The 21,328-nt window shown below is 49.1% G+C and overlaps 1 protein-coding gene across 5 annotated transcripts in view; it reads right to left on the reverse strand.

The window, feature by feature from the left end:
• The window catches only part of PLPP4 (phospholipid phosphatase 4), a 188,887-nt gene that overhangs the window by 126,914 nt on the left and 40,645 nt on the right, over positions 1 to 21,328 (reverse strand). For 4 of the 5 annotated variants that reach the window (XM_067027433.1, XM_059052001.2, XM_059051995.2 and 1 more), the window contains exons 2-4: positions 15,944 to 16,052; positions 6,784 to 6,874; positions 2,158 to 2,221 (exon numbers count right to left, since the gene is read on the reverse strand). In XM_067027433.1, the coding sequence (XP_066883534.1) occupies positions 2,158 to 2,221; positions 6,784 to 6,874; positions 15,944 to 16,052 (264 nt within the window). The remainder of the gene's footprint in view (positions 1 to 2,157; positions 2,222 to 6,783; positions 6,875 to 15,943; positions 16,053 to 21,328) is intronic. The other variant, XM_067027434.1, reaches the window with a different exon arrangement.

Below are 21,328 nucleotides of genomic sequence, written 5' to 3' on the forward strand. Positions count from 1 at the left end.
CACTATGGGCTTAGGCGAAGCTCAGGCTTTGGGGTCAGAAAGATCTGGGCTGGAACTCCCACTCTGCCACTTACTGGTTTTATGACCTTGGGTAGGTCATGTAGCCATCCCCCACCCCAGCCTCAGTTTCCGCATCTGTAAAAGAGGGACATCAATACCTACCCAAAGGTGAGGTCCTGCAGGTCACTTGAGATGACTTCCAGGAGCCACCTAAGCACAGGGCCGGCGGAGTAGAGGGTAGCTCCTGCCTCCACCTGTGGGTCCGCTACTCGGAGGCTGCTTCCAGGACCCAAGCCTCCAGGCTCCTCGTGGCCCTGTATCTTGAATTTGGACGGCCAACTGCCTGCCCTTCCTTAAATAGCAGGTCTCACTTAACCTCACTGAGAGGACCTGGAAGCTCAGCTCTAAGATGCAGAGCACACGGTCGCCAGGTGGGCTCCTGGTCCAGGTTGTGGCGGAGGCTCTACAGGGAAGCAGTTACAAGCCGGCCCTGAGGCCGAGCCTCCCGCCACGATCACGGCTAACGTGCACTGGGTACGTACTGCATACCAGACCCAGCGCTAAGCACTGCCCATGGGTGCATGTTTTTTAAATCTTATTCTCTTTTAAAATTTTTATTGGAGTATAGTTGCTTTACAATGTTGTGTTAGTGTCTGCTGTACAGTAAAGTGAATCAGTTATATGTATACAGATTCCCCTTTTTTTTAGATTTCCTTCCCAGTGAGGTCACCACCGAGCACTGAGTAGGGCCTCCTATGCTAAACGGCAGGTTCTCATTAGCTACCTATTTTATGCATAGCGGTGCATGTAAGTCAATCCCCATCTCCCAATTCGTCCCACCCCTCTTTCCCCCTTGGTAACCGTAAGTCTGCTCTCTACATCTGTGACTCTACGTGTCACACAGTTCTTATGACAACCGGGGGCAGGCCCTCGGACCTCCTTCGTTTCACAGGTGCGAAAATGAAGGCTCAGGAAGGTTACACTACCGCCCAAGGTCACACACAACCAGTAAGTGGCAAAGACAAGCTCTGAACCCCAGCAATTGGATTCCCCCGGTGCTTGTCCACCTCACTCAAGTGTGGATTCCCACACAGATGTGCGATGGTGAATTACTTCACATTAATTCACCTAACCTTTGCCGAATGCCTGCCGTGGACAAGGTCTGGCTAGCGCTAAAAACACAATCCCCCTTTTCTGTACGCGCTGGCTTACAGTTCACACAGACTGACTCACTGGTCCTCCAGCTCTGGGATCTGGGCCCAATGACAATCTATTGGTATCTGTAACATATCAATTATCAGTAATCTACCAGAACTGCTGGCTTACTGTCTCTCCCCTATGTGGCTAGTGTTTCTCCAAGGGTGGCTATTCACCTACTGAACCAGAACCTCAGAGCGGACACGGCCTGGGAATCGGCGTTTTATCCGGCCCCACAGCAACTCTAAGCCTGGCAAGTTGCAAGGACCCTGCAGCCCCAAGCCACGCACTGCCCAGTCTGTATCTTCTGCCCCCTCGATGCCTGGCCAGCGCCACGCACCAAGTAGTTACGTGATCACTGACACTGAGGTTCCAAGAGGGGAACCAGCCTGTCCAAGGCCAACAGCTAGTCAGGGCCAAGGTCAGGTCCTGAATCCGGGCCTTTTGACGGTTTGTCTCTACAGAGATTAGCTCACTGCGAGAGAGGTTGAGGGAGGAGGCGAGATAAATGGAGAAGAGAAATCACTTCCCAGGGGAGTAGGAGAAATGTGCCATGAGCCAAAGCTCAAATGCCAATCCATATTTCTTATTCCAAAGAGAACAATAAAGAAGAAAGCTTATTTATTTTTGGGAGGTCAAAACTGGCAAGTGAGTGGGTGTCTGGTGAGGCCCTGGAACATCAGTGGATGGACCAGAGATGCCAGCAGTGGGCTTTGGTCCACAAGGAAGTATAGTCAGTGGATACTGCTTGACTATTGATGCCCTGCTTTCTGAAATACTGAGTTCGTAATTCAAAGGACAGGGAAGATCTGTGTTGAGGACAGAAACCTCAGAAGGACAATAACTTAAGGGAAAACCAGAAGAGCTCAAATTTGCCCCATCCAGTGTCCCGTGGCCAAGGCTCCTACGTAGACAACCTTGAGAACCAAAGTCACTATTTGTTTCTTTTTTGGAACTTACCTTCCCACTATTAATTTAATAGTGTTTGTGCAGACTCCATTCAAAGCAAGAGCCAAGGACACGGCTACAAAACAAAACCAACAGACAGAAAAATAACCAGCGGGCTCGCAAAGCAAAACCATCATCATCATCGTTATCACCATCATCACCATCACCTCTGTTCCATCATCTACTACTATTTAATTTATGACCATAGAAATACGAGCGAACATACTCTAAAAAAGGGAGGCAAGCTTGAGCAGCTAAAGGAAAATGTAATTAGAACAGGACTTTGGAGAGTGACTCCTAAAATTCCAGGCCCCTGTGACATGAAATTGATCTCTCCTCCTTGACTGAAATTTTCAATATCACTGAGAAGCCCATCTATCATGTTCTGGCCTGACAGGAACAGATTTAATAGGACAGCATGTAGAATCCCTTTTACTGGTGGCAAAAAACATAACTTTTTTATTTCCTTCTGGCAATCTTCTCAGACACAATTCTAATCAGAGCAGCTGCTGGAACCTCCTACTGCAAGTAGGAGGTACCCACTCAGCCATCACCTCCTTGTTGACCCGGCTCCTGTTGACAGCTGTCCACTTGTTATCAAACAAATCACCGTTTCTGAGAAGGTGAAGTGTCCCCAAAACCTCGTTCGCTTTTGAAAAGATTTGCCCAGGTGGTGCTTCCTGCCACCTAAAAACAGTAGGCACTCCTGGATTACATCCTTAAAAAACAGACAGCATGGGGACTTTCTCCCAGCAGCGTGGAAGGACTTTGCTGGATGAAGCGCAGATCGCCCAAAGGGTGCAGAGGAAATGAGACATGGAGCTTTCCCTGCAAGGACCCTGCACCTCTCTCCTGTGTTTATCAAGACTGCACAAAAGGCAAGTCAATGAGATGGAGGGCCAAATGCTTTGCATAAGCGATAAAAACCTATTGATGCCCCGTTCCGTTGCTCTGTTGAATAATAAAGCATATGAGTTACGATTTCCCTTTGGCAAGTATTAACTGTTCAATACTAGCTGAGATTTACCTAAGAAAAGAGCAGCGGAGGGCCATTTTCAGAAAGGAGCTGCCTGGAGCAATTCATGGTCATCAAGGGAGACAAATGTGTTATTCTACAAACGGAAAGTACTGCGAACAGTCAACTGTCACCAAGGGCACAGGCCGCTGAGGTGGAGACAGAACCCACCCGCTTTTAACAAGTCATGGGAAGCAAAGAGAACGGGAGGGACCAGTTCAAATGAACACCTTTGTCAAAGGGAAACTAATCCCCTAAGTGCGGGATGGGCAGCGCTGCCATATCTGACTGTGGCAGCGAAGGAGGGAGGGGCCCCCGGAGTGGAGGGCGGAGCGTGAGTGAGCAGCGCGGCACCGCCTTGAAAATTCCGAGCACGCGACTGGGATGTATGAACCGGAAGCAAGAGCGGGGGCGCTTGGAGAGATATGATTACATTCTGCACGCACAGACCCCTTCCTTCCTAAAACGCTGGTTTCCTGTCTTTCTGACAAGCTCACAGCACTGCTGAGAGGTCTCCTTTGAAGAGAGGAGGGAAAATTCCCTGGGCCATCTTCACTGCAGAATTCTCCAGGAGCAACGACAAGTAACAGGCTGCGAAATAGCCCCGAAACGACAGGGGTCTTTTCTTGTCAGGGCTAGTCCAGCGGGCTCACTGTTGTGTTGTCCCAGAGGGGCCAGACTCTCTCTTCTCCTGGTCCTAGCATGGCCTCTGCACAGAGAAGGTCTCTGGGAAACAAGCATCACCAGCTGATCTCCCAACGCCCTTGGGGAACTTCAGAGGCTGCTGCATCAATCCAGAACACCGTACACACGCTCAACCTCTGCACCGGCTGGGTTTACTGGCGCACAGAGCAGTTCTCTGAAAAGCTTCAAGCAGCTGAGCTAGAAAATGTGTGGATGTGATATAAGCACCAACAGCTGGCAGCTTCACTCTCTGATCCCAGAGTGGGGATCTGGAGCGACGTTATTTAGGGGGGAAGTCATTGCAGCCTTCCGGAAGTAAAATGAACTGATTATTACGTTCGTCTGAATAGCACAACCCCCAGCGGGAGACCAAGACAGGGGACCCTCTCACTGATGCCAGAGGGGAGGCTGGGCTGAGATTAGATGCACGACGGGCTGGCCAAGCAGGAAATGAATGACACCAATCACGGGGGCAGCGGGCGGCTTGTTGATTAACAATAACCCAGGGGGTCTGGTGCCTAAGGTCTGTGTTTACAGCATCCCACAGCACTGCAGGCTTGAGAGAAGAGTCAGAAGGACAAGCCAGACTGTGTCTGATAAAGAAATTCAAAGCAGTGTGTCACGTGAGTTGGCCCACAAGTGGACTATATGGAGGGCACTCCTGCTTATAAGCACCCCAGAGGATTAAGAGGGGCTTTTGTTGTTGTTACTTTTGTTGTTGGGAATTCAGCACCACAGTCCTTCCATAACAGGGCTGTCCGCTTGACAGACCTGGCTGTTCTGCAGCCAAATCCCTTAGAGCCCGATGCTGGGTGCGGCAGGCCTCACTTGTCCAAGAGCAGATGCACAAAGGGGGCTGCTGTGGACAGGCAGATGGGGGGAGTTCTCGGGGTTCGGGTCTGCTGAAGATGCCTGGGTAAAGAAGGGACCTCAGCACTAAACCACCCTCACTGAGAAAGTCCTGCATCCCAGGTAATGGTGGAAAAGCTACACCTAGTTTTCTGTCCTCAGTTTTTAAAGATCACTCTCCCCACCCCCTATTTCCAAGGCTTCCTAAAAGCAGCAATTTAAAACAAACTGTGCACAATGGGAGGTTCTTCATCATTTTTACAAGGCAGGCTCTCATTTTATCCAGGCAAACGGAACATCCAATAACTCCGCCTTCTCTGTTAACATACAGGAGGCCGGGTACGGGGTGCAATTTTGAGGTGTCGTCCTAAGGGAGATTTAGCTGAGAATGAAAGGTCTAGGGAAAGTAACTGTAAGCTACGCACTGCCATAACAGCAGCCCAGCTCCAAAAGCGGGCAGTAAATTATAACCATAACCACGAAAGACAGTTCCTACCCACGGCCACGTATCTTGGGAACTGTGTGTCAAGGGAGTGACTAGAATAACCAGTAAAGCAGAGGGGTTTCCAGGTCCACTGAGAGGGCTCCTACAGGGACTTTTGGGGGGCCACAGTGACACCTGCCCAGATGCTCAAGCCACATGTGGGAGGGCACCTACGCCCTTCCTGGAAAACCTGACCTTTCCACCACCTCAGCTGAGGAGGCAGAGGCCACGTGACGACTTGGTCAAACCACAGTTAAGCAGCCGGAGGAGCACACCCGACTTCAGGGAAGGCATCCACAGGCTGGCCAGAGACTCGGGACTTCTGTGTCCAGGCTGGAGAAATGAGTCGGGCCAGAGTCTCCACCTGGGAAGTCTAGACCACGAGATGCAGTGGAACTTCGAGGTGGCCCTGGAGCTGAACGGTCATACAGGTGTGGGCCGGGGGCACCCACAACTGCGAGCCCAAGCTTCACACAGACCAAAGGTGCAGGCAGCAGAAACAATGTAATTTCAGAGGAATTCTGTTCTTTTCAGCTAGACAGAGCCTAAGCAAAGCCTGATTATGTAAGAATGTTCCCTGTCCCTTTACTGCTCTGCATTCCCTAGATCTCACCCTCACCCTCCTTCCCTTACAAAGAACAAGGGAGAGGATGCTTTGCTACATTTTCATTTCCTCAAAGCCCAGTAATTAACAAACATAACCTTTACTTAAGAATCTCCTATTTCCAGATTTACTACCTAACTGAATGGTGAGCCTATACAACACGCCAACAAACACAATGTGCGTGACGGGTTGGGTAAATTTAACGTGTCATGTCAAAAAATAAACCTAATTCAGTTTTCCTAACCATCAAAAAGCTAAAATCCTGGCCTCCAGGTAGTTTATTTTGGTTGTTAAACAAGCCAAATGGTTTTTCTTTCTCTTAATGCTGTATTTACTCAGTCTTTTGATTAATATGCAGAGCAGAAAAAACATGGATTTAACCCTAAAAATGTCAGACTCATGTCACATGCAGATATGGCTCAGCTTGGGGAGAACCGATAACAATGGTGTTATAATCAATGGCAGAGATTGGAGCATTCTTTACATAATAACAGTTGACTAACTGCCAAAATGTCCCCAAACTGAAGATGAGTTATGGAGTCTGTTCCCAATTTATATTATATTTTACATCTGCTTTTGCACGTTTTTGCCTCTAGCCAACGGTGACTGGTCAAGGAGCCTGTGGCTGGTTTTTGAACTGCCCTTAAATATGGGCCTATTAGCCACAAATGTGGGATTGGACAGTCAGTGGTGACAAAGTTTCAGATTCACTTTCCCTGACAGCCAAGGTGTGCAGGGGGAAAGCACAGAGCTCTGACGGTGAGAGTCTCACACTCACTGTCAGCACGAGGGACAGCGGCAACGGGCTGCCCCTGAAGATAAGGTACTTACCATCCGTGCACTGGTTCCTCTTAGGGATAAAAGTTTACCTTGTCTTGTGTTTCCAAACTTAATCTGACGAAGAGGAAAACCAGCCGGGTGCAACTGAGACTTTCAAAATCTAGCGACCGAAATAATTAAGTTCAGCCCCATCCCTTAAAGCAGGAAGTGTGAATACTCTACCTAGGAAGGCTTCCTTAATTTCAGTCTTGTCTGTTCGCCGGATAATTTTCACCACACAAATAACCGCCAGAGGTGTGAGGAAAGAAATTGCCTGGAAGAAATAACAAATAATCCCTTATGAGGACAGCAGTTTGCTCTCAGAGGGCTGACTGATAATTAGTTCCAGTTAGCTTCGTTTAGACTCACCAGTTGAATGATCTTACTGAACTCCTGACCTCAAACGAAGAAGGATTTACATCTACACTTAGAGACTCCACAGATTTGAAAAATCCATCGGTCTGATTATGGGTTATAACTGATTTGTAATTGCTGGGAGCCACGTTTAAAGTGGTGGCTTTTTAAACAGAAAAGAACAGTCCATAATTATAATGACTCATCTTTGCCAGTAAGCCTCCTCCCGTCCTCCCCTGCAGGGGCGTGGAAGAACCCTTGGCCTTCCATCCTTAGCACTCTGGCAACATGGGAGCACATGGGACTTGCTTAGAGTCGACTGATTCGTTCCCCTTTGGTGTTCTTTTGTCGAATGTTCATTTTCCCTGCAAAGCAGAGGTCAGTCCCTTCCCATGAAGTCTCTCCTCTTCCCTTCCTCCAGCCCCTTTCTTCCCCTGGACCAAAGCACTTGGGAGTGCAGGAAGTGCTTAATGAACCAAGCCAGTGGGATTCAGATGCAAGCAACACTCACTACTGAACCTTCTATGAGGCAGGAACTATGTTTGGCTACCGTCAGGTACTGGAGTCTCTTAAATCCTCACGCTGGCTTTGTGGCAATCCTTTGCCAGGCTTGGGGACTACGTCATGTGCCCAAGGACACACAGCTGGTGAGCAGCAAGGCCAGCTTTTCTGCCTCTCATGTCTCACCTTTACTCAGAATTCTATAATTAGGACATTGTTTTCAACATTCCAACAAGCAAGAAAAAGGTATGTATGTTATTTCCTTATGATTATAACGTCTCAGGATAACGATCAAAAGGGATTAACTATCTCACAAACCTACAATCGGCTCCCAGAGGGCGGCGGGAGCAGTGAGGTGCGTCACTATTAACCACCAGCGCTCCCACTTTGGGAAATCTCCACCTGGGCTCTAATCGGTGTCACTTTTTGGAGAGGGGCTTTCTAACAGGACTAAGGCATGGCTAGAAGATACTCTCCTTTTTTAAAAAAACAGAATTCATCCAAATGCACACAGCCTTTCAAAATCATTTCGGATGCTCTGCACACTTGCTACAGCCAGACTGCCCGAGCTCAAAGCATCTTGGGAACTCCTCTTTGGGAGCTGTCTTCAGAGACAGTTCCTGAGACATGAAAACCCTTCTGCTTACTGGCTGGTTTCTTTCTGACCACAAATGGTAGTAACCAGCTTGATGAGCCTCCTTACCGGCAGTGGCCCTGAATGACTTGGTTATTAAAACGCCACATCAGTAAGTCCTATCACCATGGAGGGAATTCAGAAGGCTGTGACGCAGGTCTAAGGGCAGCTGTACAAGAGAAGATTCAGAACCGAAGCAGAGGATTTCCCCAGGGGCGACTCAAAAAGGCAACACTCGCTTGTGAGTTAAGAGCTCCAGCAAGTCTGTGAGTTTCCACGCGTGCCTGGGTGCCTCTCACACCTGAACACCTGCCGGGCTTGTCACAATGCTGCGTCCCTCAAACACTCACACAGGACAGGTCTGGGAAGCTACACTGAGTAACGAGCATCTCCAGTGATGCTGGGGGCTGAGAAACACCGCATCAGTTTTGACTCACACACTCAAGTGTTTAGAGAGCAATGGCTGAAGGCCCTGCTTATGTGAGTCCAAAGTTACGGTCGAGGTCAAAGAAGCCCCGAGCTTTCTGTCTCCTCTCACTTTGGGCACCACAGACCAGCTACCACCCCCAAACAGGAGATGGGGCGCCGTGTGGGAGGCCGCGGCTCCAAGCCCGGGAGTTGGAGCCGGAGAAGGCGTCAGAGCTGCCCGGTGGCTCCAAGCTCACAGCTTCAGGGCCACGGGGGTCTCTCTTAGCGCTGCTCGCTGCCTCAGCTCTCCGGCTCCTAATTACATCCCCACCCAGACTCGCCCAACCAGACAGCACTTTAACTCTCCTAGGCAGATGCACGTTGGTCTGTCTTCTAGAACCAAGGACAAACGGCTTCCTGCGCCAAGGCTACGCACCAGGAGGGCCCAGGGCTTCCCGTCTCACGAGCTTCGCAGGTGAGGAATTGCAGCCCCCGCCCAGGCGGCCACAACAGAAATGTCTGCACTTGACGGTCAGCGGTCTTTCTCTGCTCCTCTCATCCTAACGACATCTGGGTTCGGGTCTGGCTCCTTCTTCCTGGAAACGTATCTGCCGTATCCTTGGGCAGCACAGTGCTCAAATCAGGACAGAGACTTACTTACATTTACCACCTGCTCCCCGCAACTTTTTATAACTATCTTTCAGCCAGAAGTTGGAATTAAGAGATGAATCCCAGAAGCCAGCACGTTAGGAAAACAACTTCGTCCGGGGCAAAAGCACCTCGGAACCGAGTGAAAGAATGAAGAAAAAAGAAGCACCCCACTTTCACTCAGCAAACCGGACTGAGCTAAACCGATGCCCGCCCCTTCCATGTTCTGACAAACGCCTTTAGAAGGCACTGTTCTGCTGCCCAAGGCCGTGGAGGAGATGAAGACGGATACAGAGACACGGGGGGTGGGAGTGGTTACTGCCACCTCCAAACAGGTGTGGAGATGGAGGACAGAGAGGGACAGGCAAGATTTCCCCCGGGATTGTTTCCCTTACATTAATGTTTCCATGGCTTTAAAAAAGTTGGAAAATCCTGGGAATGGCCCGGTGGGGAGAAAGTGAATCGTCTGTGCTTATTAAATGGGACCTGAGAGAGACCAGGACAATGAAGTCCAGCCACTCACTGCTTCAGGATGCAGGGAACATATTGACCCTTCTCTGTGCTTGAGTTTTCCCCACTAGTTATGAGAACAGGGCTGCTGTCCTGAAAACTCACTAATGACATGGTCTGTTACAGGCACGTCACGTAAATTAACTCATTCAATCCTCACAGCAACCCTATGAAGCAGGCTCCTTACTTAATGGATAGAAAACTAAGGCACAGAGAGGTTAAGCAACCTGCTAAAAGTCACACAGCTAAGAAGTGGTAAAGTGGGAATTTGCACTCAGTCTGTTTAAATCAAGCTCTGTGCTTCTAACCCGTGCTGTAGCAGTTCTCACCTCAGAAGCAAGGGGCATTTAATAAAGCATGGTAAACACCTTTACTCTGGAGTTGGAGAAGGAAGGAATGGGGCTTGTTTCCAGGAACATGGAAAAGTCACAGAAGTGTTAGTGGCAGCTGTCATGGATTAAGCACCTACTATGTATTAGGGCCTTTCCTCACATTGTCTAATCCTCTAGCCCCTCTGTTGGGGGAAACATCCTCCTTGTACAGAAAACCAAACTGGAACTCAGGGAGATAAGGGAACAGACAAATGCACGCAGCTACTGGGACCACGACGCTCCAGTCTGGGCTGCCGTGCCACCTGCGTTGCAGTCCTGAATCAGAGCGATCAGCTTAGCCCGACAGCCTCAACTTACAGATGGGGAAACTGAACGGGAGATCATCTTGTATCAAAGAACATCCTGCTTCACCTTTTTCACTTAGCATTTTTGAAAAAAGTCAGACAGAGAAAGACAAATACTATATGATATAACTTAAATGTGGAATCTAAAAAATAAAGCAAACTAGTGAATATAATAAAAAGGAAAGAGATTCACAGATACAGAGAGCAAACTAGTGGTTACCAACAGGGAGAAGGAAGGAAGGAGGGGCAAGATAGGCGTAGGGGATTAGGAGGTACAAACTATTGTGTATAAAATAAATCGGCTACAAGGATATATTTTATAACACATGGAATATAACCAGTATTTTATAATAACTATAAATGGAGTATAACATTTTTAAATTGTGAATCACTATGCTGTATACCTGTAATTTATATAATATTCTACACCAACTCCATCTCAATTTTTTAAAAAGCTGTATTAAAATTGCCTCTCAAGGGTGAGAACTGAATGTGATTGTGTATGGACAGATGATATTCAGACTAAAAACTGCTAAATGAATGTTGGTAATTGCTATTCCAAATAAATAGCAGTATGGCCTGAATGATTAAAAAAAAAAAAAGAAAAAAGAACATCTTGTAAACTGCTAATTAAATGTGCTGCACAGCACCCACATATCAAGACAACATATAAAAGTCATTCAGCAGAGCCTGGGATGTGGCTGGCTTTGCATGATGCTCTTCCACAGGCAAGGAAGCCAGAGCTCTGTGGAGCAAAATGAATGTGGGGAACAGACTCGGATCTCGGAGAACCAGGCTCAGGCCCCAGCTCTGATCTTTTCAGCTCTGCGACCTGGAGTTTATCACTTAAGCTATCCACCTTTGAGTCTCGGTCTCAGTGTCCTCGTCCAGCAAACGGGTACAGTGGTGATAATATACATATAGCAAAGCGTGGGTGCGAGGATTTAAATTCACGGAGCAGTTGTTGAATGCTTCTCATAGATCACACCCTAAGTGAAGTGTGGTAAGTCTATCACCCTGTTTGAAGCTCTCAACACCCTGGGGAGGGAGGAAAGGGTGGTTAAAGCCCCCTTTTACAGACAAGGAAACTAAGGCACCGAGAGGGGAGGTGGTTTTCCCAATTCACGAAGCTAGTAATCAGCAAAGCTGGGAGTGGGCCGAGGCAGTGCACTCGAGAGCCCCTGCCAACTGCTCACCCATGAGGCCCAGCAGAGAGCTCGTACCCAGGAAATTCTGACTGTTGTTCCCAGGGAAACCTGTGAACAGATGACCCATGCCAGGATCCTGTGACCAGACATATGGGAATAGAGTGCTTTCAGCTCCAGCCCATCTGTGCAGGGAGGTCAGGCTCAGGGAAGAGCCCTATTAGCCCAGGCGCCTTGCCCGTGCCCTGCAGGACCAGTGTCTCCGGCCAGGGCCCTGCCTTGTGCATCCACCAATGAAAGCAACACAGAAACGCCGTCCGCCCCGGCCACTGCTACACGCAGACAGTGGGTAAGGCTGGGCACTGGTACAGGGCACTGTGTGGCCAGCATGCTTCTGGGAATCTGCCAAGCACGGAGCAGTGTGCGTGCAGGGAGGGGCATGGATGTGCCAAGAGCTTTTAACCACCGAAGGGGCTGGAGCCGGGGCACCTGATGGTGTTAGGGTGCCAGCCAGAGAAGAGCTGGTCCCTGGGGATCATCCGCATCAGACAGAACAGTGGGCCCAAAGTGCCCTCACTCCCAGCATCTGACAGAAAGGTGTGCTGCGGCACTTCTAACAACTCAGGACGGGCAGACACCTGGGAAAGGCCCTGCTGTGGGCAAACAGTTATAGCCCCGCCACAAAGCCGAGGGTGAAGGCTTTTCAAAGGCGACTAAAACTCAAACTATCACAAGCCAGCTTTGGCCCCTTTCCTTCCCTCCTCCCCCCAAACTGACTTTATTCCCATCTTCCTTAGAAGCATCCTATTCCAGAATAGAAACCCCTGTTATCAAATCAACACAATCTCAATAATATTCTACAGAAGTAAATCTTCTGGACATATCAGTAGCATGGCCAGAGCAAAACGAGGGGCAAAGGACAGGTCTCGGGTACATTTTTTTTTAAGCCAAGGAAAGAAATTGGGAAACACTTACCATTCCTTCAGTTCCCTACCTGAGTCCTGCCTGTCCTTCAAGGGCTTTCCTGTGACGCTGAACCATCTGACTCATGTTCACGTCTTCATCCCCACTAGACTAGAAACCACACCTTATTCAGCTTTGCACCTCCGCTACCCGCCGCTGGGCTTGGCTCAAGGAAGCTGCTTCGTAACCTTCTGCTGAATGAACTACTAATTAACGTACCTGAAGTTGTCCACAGTCTGCCTGGGTCCCTGCCACCCCCGGCCCCCTGCGGCACACAGCACTCCAAGCAAATGCCTATTCGTGGGGCCCACGTGGCCCTGGCTCTGCTGTGTCTGTGCCTTTACACCTGCTCTTCTGTGTGCGACACACTGCACTCACCACCTGTCCACCTCACCTGAGCCCCCAAGGAGGCGGCACAGGCGAGTGGCTCCAAGGCCATCTGCACTCTGACTGCTGGCGTTCAGATCCTGGTCCAGCCACTGATGGCTGTAAACCCTGGATAAGCCGTTTAACCTCATGACAGTTTCATGTTCTCCCCTGAAATGATGGGATAACAAAAGTGCCAACCTCAAAGGATTCTGAGAGAATTCACTAAGATGCTGTTTGTAAAATGATGAGCGCAGTGCCTGCATTCGAGAGATGTTGCCTGTTGCTGTTACTACCGAGATGAGGAGGAGCAGGAGGAGGAGGAGGATGAGGATGAGGATGAACTTCCCTAAAAGTCTGCCTGAGCCGCCCCTCTGGCTCTTGCCAGATTCCACTTTGCTCTAGAGTACCATGTCCCCCAGGAGCCTGCAGGGGTCAAATCTGATTTGCCTTCCCATCACCTGCAGTTCCTATGGCTTGCCTCACCCACATCCAGCTCCTGGAAGTGTTCTCTGGACACACAAAGACACGACTACTATAGACAACAAAGAGAGTACTGAAAAGCACACCCAACACCAAAGGAGTCTTCCTACACCAAAAAGTAGGCTTTCAGAGATGATCTGATAAGCTCCACGTGTTCAGAAAGGAAGCATGACCTCTTTTGAATAAGGGAGCAGCTGATGGTTGGGAACATCCAGGAAATGTTAAGTCAAGACTCAGTGTGTGAGAAAAGAGTTCTCAGCCTGCCTCTCTGGCCCGCAGGAGCTCAGAGTCATCAAGGGAAACAAGCTCCTGGAACCAAATGGTCCAGCCACACCCAAGTTTCATGTTGACAGATATAGTCACCTCAGCTGATGGTGCCAAGGACAGAGAAGATGCCGGCCAGGGGCTTCTTGGTGATGTCATTACTCCTCACTTAACCCCCCCCCCACACACACACACGCAAACGTGCACGCGTGCGCGCAAATACGCACAACTCCAGAGACACTGATTTCCCAAATAAAGAAACATCTGGGTTATAGCAGCTGCCTTTAAAAACCACTTTGGTTATTAGAAAGTTAGCAAGTTTGCCTTTATATTAAAACGTTCTAAACAGAAGTAGAGGAGATCCCAGGATTCTGTTTATGCATTAAATAATGACATTTGAGCTTTCTAAGGAAACCAAGCTATTTTTTAAAAACAGTGAAAATATGTTCTATTACAAATGCTTCTAAAAACACCAGAAGGTTTAAAAGGATCAAAAGCAGACAAATGACGTCTTGTATTAAACTCTCAATAAAACCCAGGAGAACAAACCTAATTTATGTGGTGACAAAGCATTTTTCATCTTGTGTTACACATATTCTAAATGTATCTACTGCTTTCCTTGTGTTATTATGGAATCGTACTAAACCTTGTGACCAAATGAATGAAATTCATCAACTACTATTAACAAAACAAAAGGTTGAACTTATTTCATTAGGAGACTAGAGGGTATGAATCAGTGTTTGTGGCTGAATACCCCTCTATTCTCCGAGAATCACAGCACTGAAGAACTCCTTTACTGCCTCCTTCTCTTCACTGCCAGCATGCAAATGTGCTCCATCCTATTTGTGTCTGCAGCCAGAATATTTGTGGCGTTTTTTATCTAGACTTCAAAACAATCCATTGTTCACAAATCTAGGACACAGCCCCAAATGTCTCACAATATCCCAAATGAACGTTCACTCCAAATTGGGTTTTACAGCACACGAAATGTGAAATCTTTGAAAACAGAAACAAGTGATCAACAGAAGCTTCCCCTATGAAAACCATGGAGTAAACTAGTTAGACACACACTAGTTACTTTATTCCTAGGATTTATGGAAGATTTGAGTGAGAGCAGAAATGGAAAAAAATCTGATTTTAATACTCAAGTGTAAGCTAATACCCTACTCACAAGCACCCTACGTTTTTCAATTTCCCCGAGATTTACCAAAATCCAGCTTATTTTCCAGCAAAAAGCAATTATGAAAAAGCAATTAAAATAATACTGTAATGTTCATGTAGTGTTCTGGGCACTTTGGGATGTTTGCAGACACAAAGATCTTTCCAATCATCACCGATAAACAAGATTTCCTCCACAAAATCAGAGGGATTTCTTTCAAAATGCAAAAATATTCCTCATGTTCTCTATAAAAGCTCTGGAACAGTCATTTAAGTTCCCAGAGGCAAGACACACAATGGCTGCTCAATAGGAATAAGCTTCAAGCTACAAGGTTGCCCATCCAGAAGCTGCATTATTGTTCTGTACCAAGAGGGAGCTTCAATATTTCCTCTGCTACAGAAAGGCCTGAAGGCAATTCTCCAGGAGCCGGTGAGCTTCAGCAAGGAGTCCTGGACACTCGGCTCCCGATTGCAGGGCAGCCTCCTGGCTGCGAGCAGGGCTCAGAGCTGGGTGCTCGGATGTGAATCATGGCTCGGCTCTTCTCTAGCTTGTGTGGGTTTGGGCAAGTTCCCTCATCTCTCTGGGATGCAGGTCTGCACCTGCAAAATTCGGGCAATAATGACATCTTCCTCACTGGGATATTGGGTGGGACTAAATGAGATAATCCTTTCTTAAGCTCTCAGCCAAGAGCCTGGCACATAGTAGAGGAAGTGCAAGAGACTAATCGACAAGGGGCAGAGCAAAGAGGTAAAAATGTCCCAATATATCCACCAGCTATTTGGGTGCTTGCCCATTTATCCTAGGACCAGAGATGCTGTCACGGGTGAGTTACACATAGTGTCTCATCACTGGACAACTGACCAGCAAAACCCAGAAAAGTGGTTACCTGAGTACAGCTAAATTGAGGTTTTTTTAAAAATAGATGGAGCAGGAAACTCTGTTCACTAGTTTCTCATCTTATTTTACTCTAAGTATTTGGAAACAACTCGTGTTTAGGTCAGGTAAGCAGGGCCCTTCTTTTCCAAAGCGTCGGGCAATTGCTTCTCACATGACCAAGCGGCGACCATCCTGATCTGGAACTGAATTTTAACTTCGTGGGCAGCTCGCCTCTTTTTTTTTTTTTTTTCAGGCTGCTTGCCATCATCAGCAGGGGTTGGAAATGGAGAAATGAAAACCCATTTGGTTCATACTTGGGAGAGTGGTCAAATCAGCCATGAAATCATGGTACTTACAAACATGAGGCGGGTAGGTATGTTGTCTGACTGCACCAAAGGATTTTTATAGAGCCAGATCTCCTCCGGCTGGATGACTCTCTGGAACGGATCCAAAAACTCCGTAAAACTGAAACAAAACAAAGAAAGAGGCGTGAGGGCTGAGCACTGGAGAAGGTGGCTCCTGCACACGCTCAGGTGGACGATCGGCCTCTGGGGGGGCGGGGGCGGGACAGGCTGCCCGGCTGATGGTTCTCGGCCAGTTCCAACTGGGAAAAGACAGAGGTAGTTACCAAGACTGTAGAATCTTCTGTCGCCACCTGACAGCTAGGACTAATTGTGGCCATAAGAGAACGGCTGTGAGGCTGACATACAAAGACTCTAGAAACTTGGGGATCCAAAGTGAACTGGGAGCTGAAGTCCAGAATGGTGGCTCAGACTGGGGCAAGGCAAGGCCAGCGGCACAGTTTCTGGGAACGAAATGGACTTGAGTTGGAACAAAGGTGAGGCAGCAGCAGGCAGGACTAGAGAAAGAACCGGTGGTGTTCTTCTCTCCACGTTACCCCAGATGGCACCCCGCCACCATCACCACCACCAGGAGGCAGACTGAGCTTCAAGAGAAGACAGAAGGTAGAGACAGGAGAGAAACACAGAGAGGAAAGAAGGAAGGGAGAGGGGGATACAGTGCATTCTGGGGCTGCTGCCAGAAAACCAGACCGCTCTAAACATCCACCTCCTCATCTCGTCACCTCCCGACCCCTCACACATCCCGGGAGCTCCAAACACCCAGGGGGATGAAAAGAACTACCACCAAGAGAAAACCTGGGGGGAAGAACAGACAGAGACTGCAGGTTTGCTGTGTCAGCTCTTGGCCATCAGGCCGCCTCCCAGCTCTCCAGCTCAGCTCTTCACCTGGTGAATTCAGTTCAGAACAGCTTGAGATGTGGCCGGAGAGAGCACAGGGGCCAGGTGACTCAGGGCTTGAGCGCCAGGGTAAGGAATTTGGCTTCTGAACCAATGATGAATTCGGCAGAGAAGTGTAGAATGAGATTTCCAGTTCCAGAGAGTGGCAAAGATGAGGAACTGGAGCAGAACAGAGAAGGGAAGGCAGAGAGAGTTAGGAGGTTACGGCAGCCGTCCCAGCAAGAGACGGCTGCAGAGTGAAGAAAAGGGCGGGACAGAATGGAAGGACGTGCACATGGGAGGTGGGGTGGTCAAAGCAGATTCCAAGGCCTCTGGCTTGGGCTTCCAGGAAAAGGGGTACCATGACCAGGATGAGGAGGAGGGGGATTGGGGATGGGGAGGAGTCGGAGGTCAGCTGTCATCTCATCTAGGGAACCACACCCAGGTGACCAACAGTCTGGGTTTGCCAGGACTCCCCTGGTTTTAGCACTGAAAGTCTGGTGTCCCAGGAAAAGCCCCAGTCTTAGGAAAAACCTAGGTGGTGGGTCATCTTAAAGCCATCCCAGCCCTGGGACAGAATCAGGGGTCTCACAGCCTTGGTTTCTACCCTAGACTTGGGCCTTTGTATGATCATGATTTGTTTGTATGTCCAGCTGCACTGGGAGGGTGTAGAGGCTGGGGGTCACTCCAGGGCTGTGTCCTCAGAGCCCAGCAGGATGGGACTCTCAGTGACTGCAGAATCTGATGTCTGTTCAGGACTTGGAACAGCTGCCACAGCAAACACCCTCAGTCTGTTCAGCCTCACACTGAATCCTATCATGTACCTACGAGAGACCTAAAATTCAACCTGTCTTTTGTGTCTCTCTATACATATCCCTCCCTCTTTCTCTTGCCTCTCTCTCCCTCTCCTCCCCTCCCTCTCCCCCCAGTGGAGGTTTTAAGTCCTAAAACTCTGTCCCTCTGTCCGTGTATTTACGTAATTTCAAGAAGGAAGCGGTGCCGGCCTCTGACTGTTTCGTTCAGCACTGTGTCCAGAACATTTCTACTGCAGGATCTTACCGCAAGCGCCCTGTGATCCCGTCACTGATGTGTAAGGTAACTTCTGCTAACAGCCCTCCAAGCCTCCTCCAAAATGAGACACAGGGGAGCAATGCCGTCTGGGCACTGGGAAACCTGCTCTCTGCCCCAGCTCTGCCATTAAGCTGCTCTGGGCTTCAGAACAAGCCACTTCTCCTCACTGGGCCTCAGTGTCCTCACCTGCAACACGGGAGGTTGGGCTAAGCCAGAGGTGACAAATGGAGATGGGTCAGAACCACTGGAGACATCCTACCCCAGACCTACAGTCTTGGTATGGACTGGGCCTGGTATGTGGATTTTAAAACACTCCCCAGGTGACCCTGAAGGGCCCAGCACTGAACGGAATGATCCCTAAGGGTCCTGAGCCCTTGTCCTTAAGGAGAGGAGACTTAGAGATTTAGCTCTCCATGTTAACAATTCTTCCATCTGCTGCAGGACAGGCTGTGGAGTCAGGTCCATCCACGTTCAAACTCCAGCTCCGGCTGTGTGGCTCTTAGTGAGTTCCTTAACATCTCTGAGCCTCCGTCATCCCATCTATAAAATGGGCACACCTTAAAGTGTGGGAGGAAAAATAAAATGAAAGAATATAAAGTACCTAACAGAGCATGAACAGAAAGCAGCATTTTACCACCCATATCATTCTACTCTTGCCTCCACCTGCAAGCTTTTACTAGACAGTTTTCAGGCTTTTATTTGGCGGGGGGGGTCATTTTGTAACAACCTACTCACTGCACCCCGATGTTTTTTAAACATTTTAAATATAACTAAGGAAAAAGAATTTTCTTTCAGAGTTGTTTTTGAGAATATACTTGTAAAAACCAAAGCTTCCAGAATATCCCAGTTACTCTGGCTGCATAGCAAATTACCCCAAAACTTAATGTCTGAAACCAATCATTGTGTTTTGCTCATGATTTTGTAGATCAGAAAACTGAGAAGGGTTCAGCTAGGCAGAGTTCACTTAGAATCTCTCATGTGGTCACAGCAGTTAGATGTCAGCTGGGGCTGCATCACCTGAAGGCTTGACCAGGCTGGACATCAGGATGGCCTGTCACATGGCCACCGTGGGTGCCGGCCGTTGGCCAAGAGTTCAGCTGGGGCTGCTGCCTGGAGCACCTCACATACTTCTCCAGCACCGCAGTCTCAGCATCGTCAGAATTCTTCATTCTGCTGGCTTCATCCAGATTGCGGGTTCCAAGAGGACCAGGCAGAAGCTGAATGGCTTTTCTGAGCCAGCCTCCGAAGTCTTGTGGCATCACTGGGTTACATAAGGTCAGCCCAGATTCAAGAGAGGGGACCTTACTCTACGTCTCGGCAGGGGTGTAGCAAAGTCCGCATTAGAGAAAAGCAGGTAAGATGAGAGATATGGCTGCAGCCACCTTCCAAATACAATCTGCCACCCACAGGCTGTCATCACTGTAATGGTCCTGCAGCTCCCACTCTCAGAGACCCCAGAGCCTTGATTCCTGTGTCCCCCCCCACACAGCTGGCCGCAGGGACAGGGAGCTGGCACACCGCTGAGCACTGTCCTTCCTCACCTCCTTTGTCTCCCAGGGACACTATCCTTACGGCCATTTTTTAAAGCCTCGTGCACCCAGCCTTTTGCACGATTCCTCACCCACCCTGAGTGGCTGCAGCCAGAACACGTCTGTCAAACAAATTATATCCTTTGGGAGCAGCAGTACCAAGAGAGATAGATGTCCCTTCTGCAGCCACGCACCAGCCACGGGTGTCAGCTTCTGAGAATCCAGATAGTGAGGCAGCTACGCAGAGGACATGGGTCTCAAAACGCAAACAGGAGCAGAGGTGGACATGTGGTGGAATGGAAAGCTCTGGAAGGTGTGTTCCTAAGAGAGGGCATGCCAGGCCTGGAAACATCCTTCCATGAGCTCTTTGTAAAGCGGTTTGGAAACAAGGAAATGGAAACCGCGCTTCCACACGAGGAGTTCAGGCGTGGGCTCTAACTGCCCGCTCGGCAGGGCTCGCGACACACGGAGGACCCCCCTGCAGCAGCACGCACGGTCAGGGCTTCCCAAATGTTAATGTGCCTGGGAACCACTCGGGGGTCTGGTGACTGAAGATACAGCAGGTGCAGGGATGGGGCTGCGGGCTGGCATCCCCAACAGGCTGCCCGGTGATGCTGCTGCTGCTGATCTGTGGACCAGGCTTGGGAGGCGCCGGAGGACTCCGGTGCCCCAGCCAGATCTACTGACGCAGAATCTCCACTTTTAACAAGATTGGCAGGAGCGCTACAGCTGGAGACACAGAGCTCTCGGGGGAAAGCCAGTGCTTCCCAACTTCGGCCATTTAAGAACCACGTTGGCCGGTTTTGCCTGATCTGCCCTCCACCTGTACTGTGATTTTTCTTCAGACTTTGTCAACTAAAATGAGTTTATTCTAGAAGCAACTTCATGTCACTGCTGAATTATGAAATCAGGATTCCTTCTATAAACAGCTGGTAAACGTCATAATAAATACAATGAAAACAAAAGCATGCTTTTAAATTCCACCCAGATGCTTTTGCGTCTGGGTGGAGGCCTGCCTTCTCTGTGAGGGTCAACGAGACCTTCTGTGATGGAAGGAGAGGAGGCGGGGCGCACGTGCCCCCTCCGCGGTGTCGAGTCAGCTGGGTCACATCCGTGTGTAATCTAAGTCCACCTTGCAAAGCCCCTACAATCCTCTCCAGCACCACTTGTGTCACAGGAAAGGCAGAAAAAAGATGAAAAACAAAGGAGACAACTCAAAAGCACAGCAATCTGGGGCCATTCGGTAGAGAAGGAAATAGCCCCACTGGTCTTAGTAATAATGCCTGCAAGCATCAGCATACCCCAGGCCAGTATAATGACCAATGTCTTTTGAGTTTTCAAGAAAAGGCTGAAGAAAGTGTAGCCACTCTTTGACCACTGCGAGGTGTGTAAAACCACTTCGCTGACTTTCATTTCCTATAAATACAATGCAGAGAAAAACATCTCAATGCTGAGAAGGGTCTGACAGATCCACTGAAGCAGAGTTCCTCATAGTCTGAGGCTGAGAATCAAAACTGTCCCCATTGGGCTTCCCTGGTGGCGCAGTGGTTGAGAATCTGCCTGCCAATGCAGGGGACACGGGTTCGAGCCCTGGCCTGGGAAGATCCCACATGCTGCAGAGCAACTAGGCCCGTGAGCCACAACTACTGAGCCTGCACGTCTGGAGCCTGTGCTCCGCCACAAGAGAGGCCGCGACAGTGAGAGGCCCGCGCACCGCGATGAACAGTGGCCCCCCGCTCGCCGCAACTAGAGAAAGCCCTCGCACAGAAACGAAGACCCAGTACAGCCAAAAATTAATTAATTAAATTAATTAAATAAAATAAATTTTAAAAGAAACCGTCCTCACTGTGAATGGCGTTTCTGCATCATTGCAGAGCCTCACGGAGGAAAGATTTGGTATGGC

The sequence above is a fragment of the Kogia breviceps genome, chromosome 2 (assembly GCF_026419965.1).
Source record: "Kogia breviceps isolate mKogBre1 chromosome 2, mKogBre1 haplotype 1, whole genome shotgun sequence".
In the NCBI taxonomy this organism is placed as follows: Eukaryota; Metazoa; Chordata; class Mammalia; order Artiodactyla; family Physeteridae; genus Kogia; species Kogia breviceps.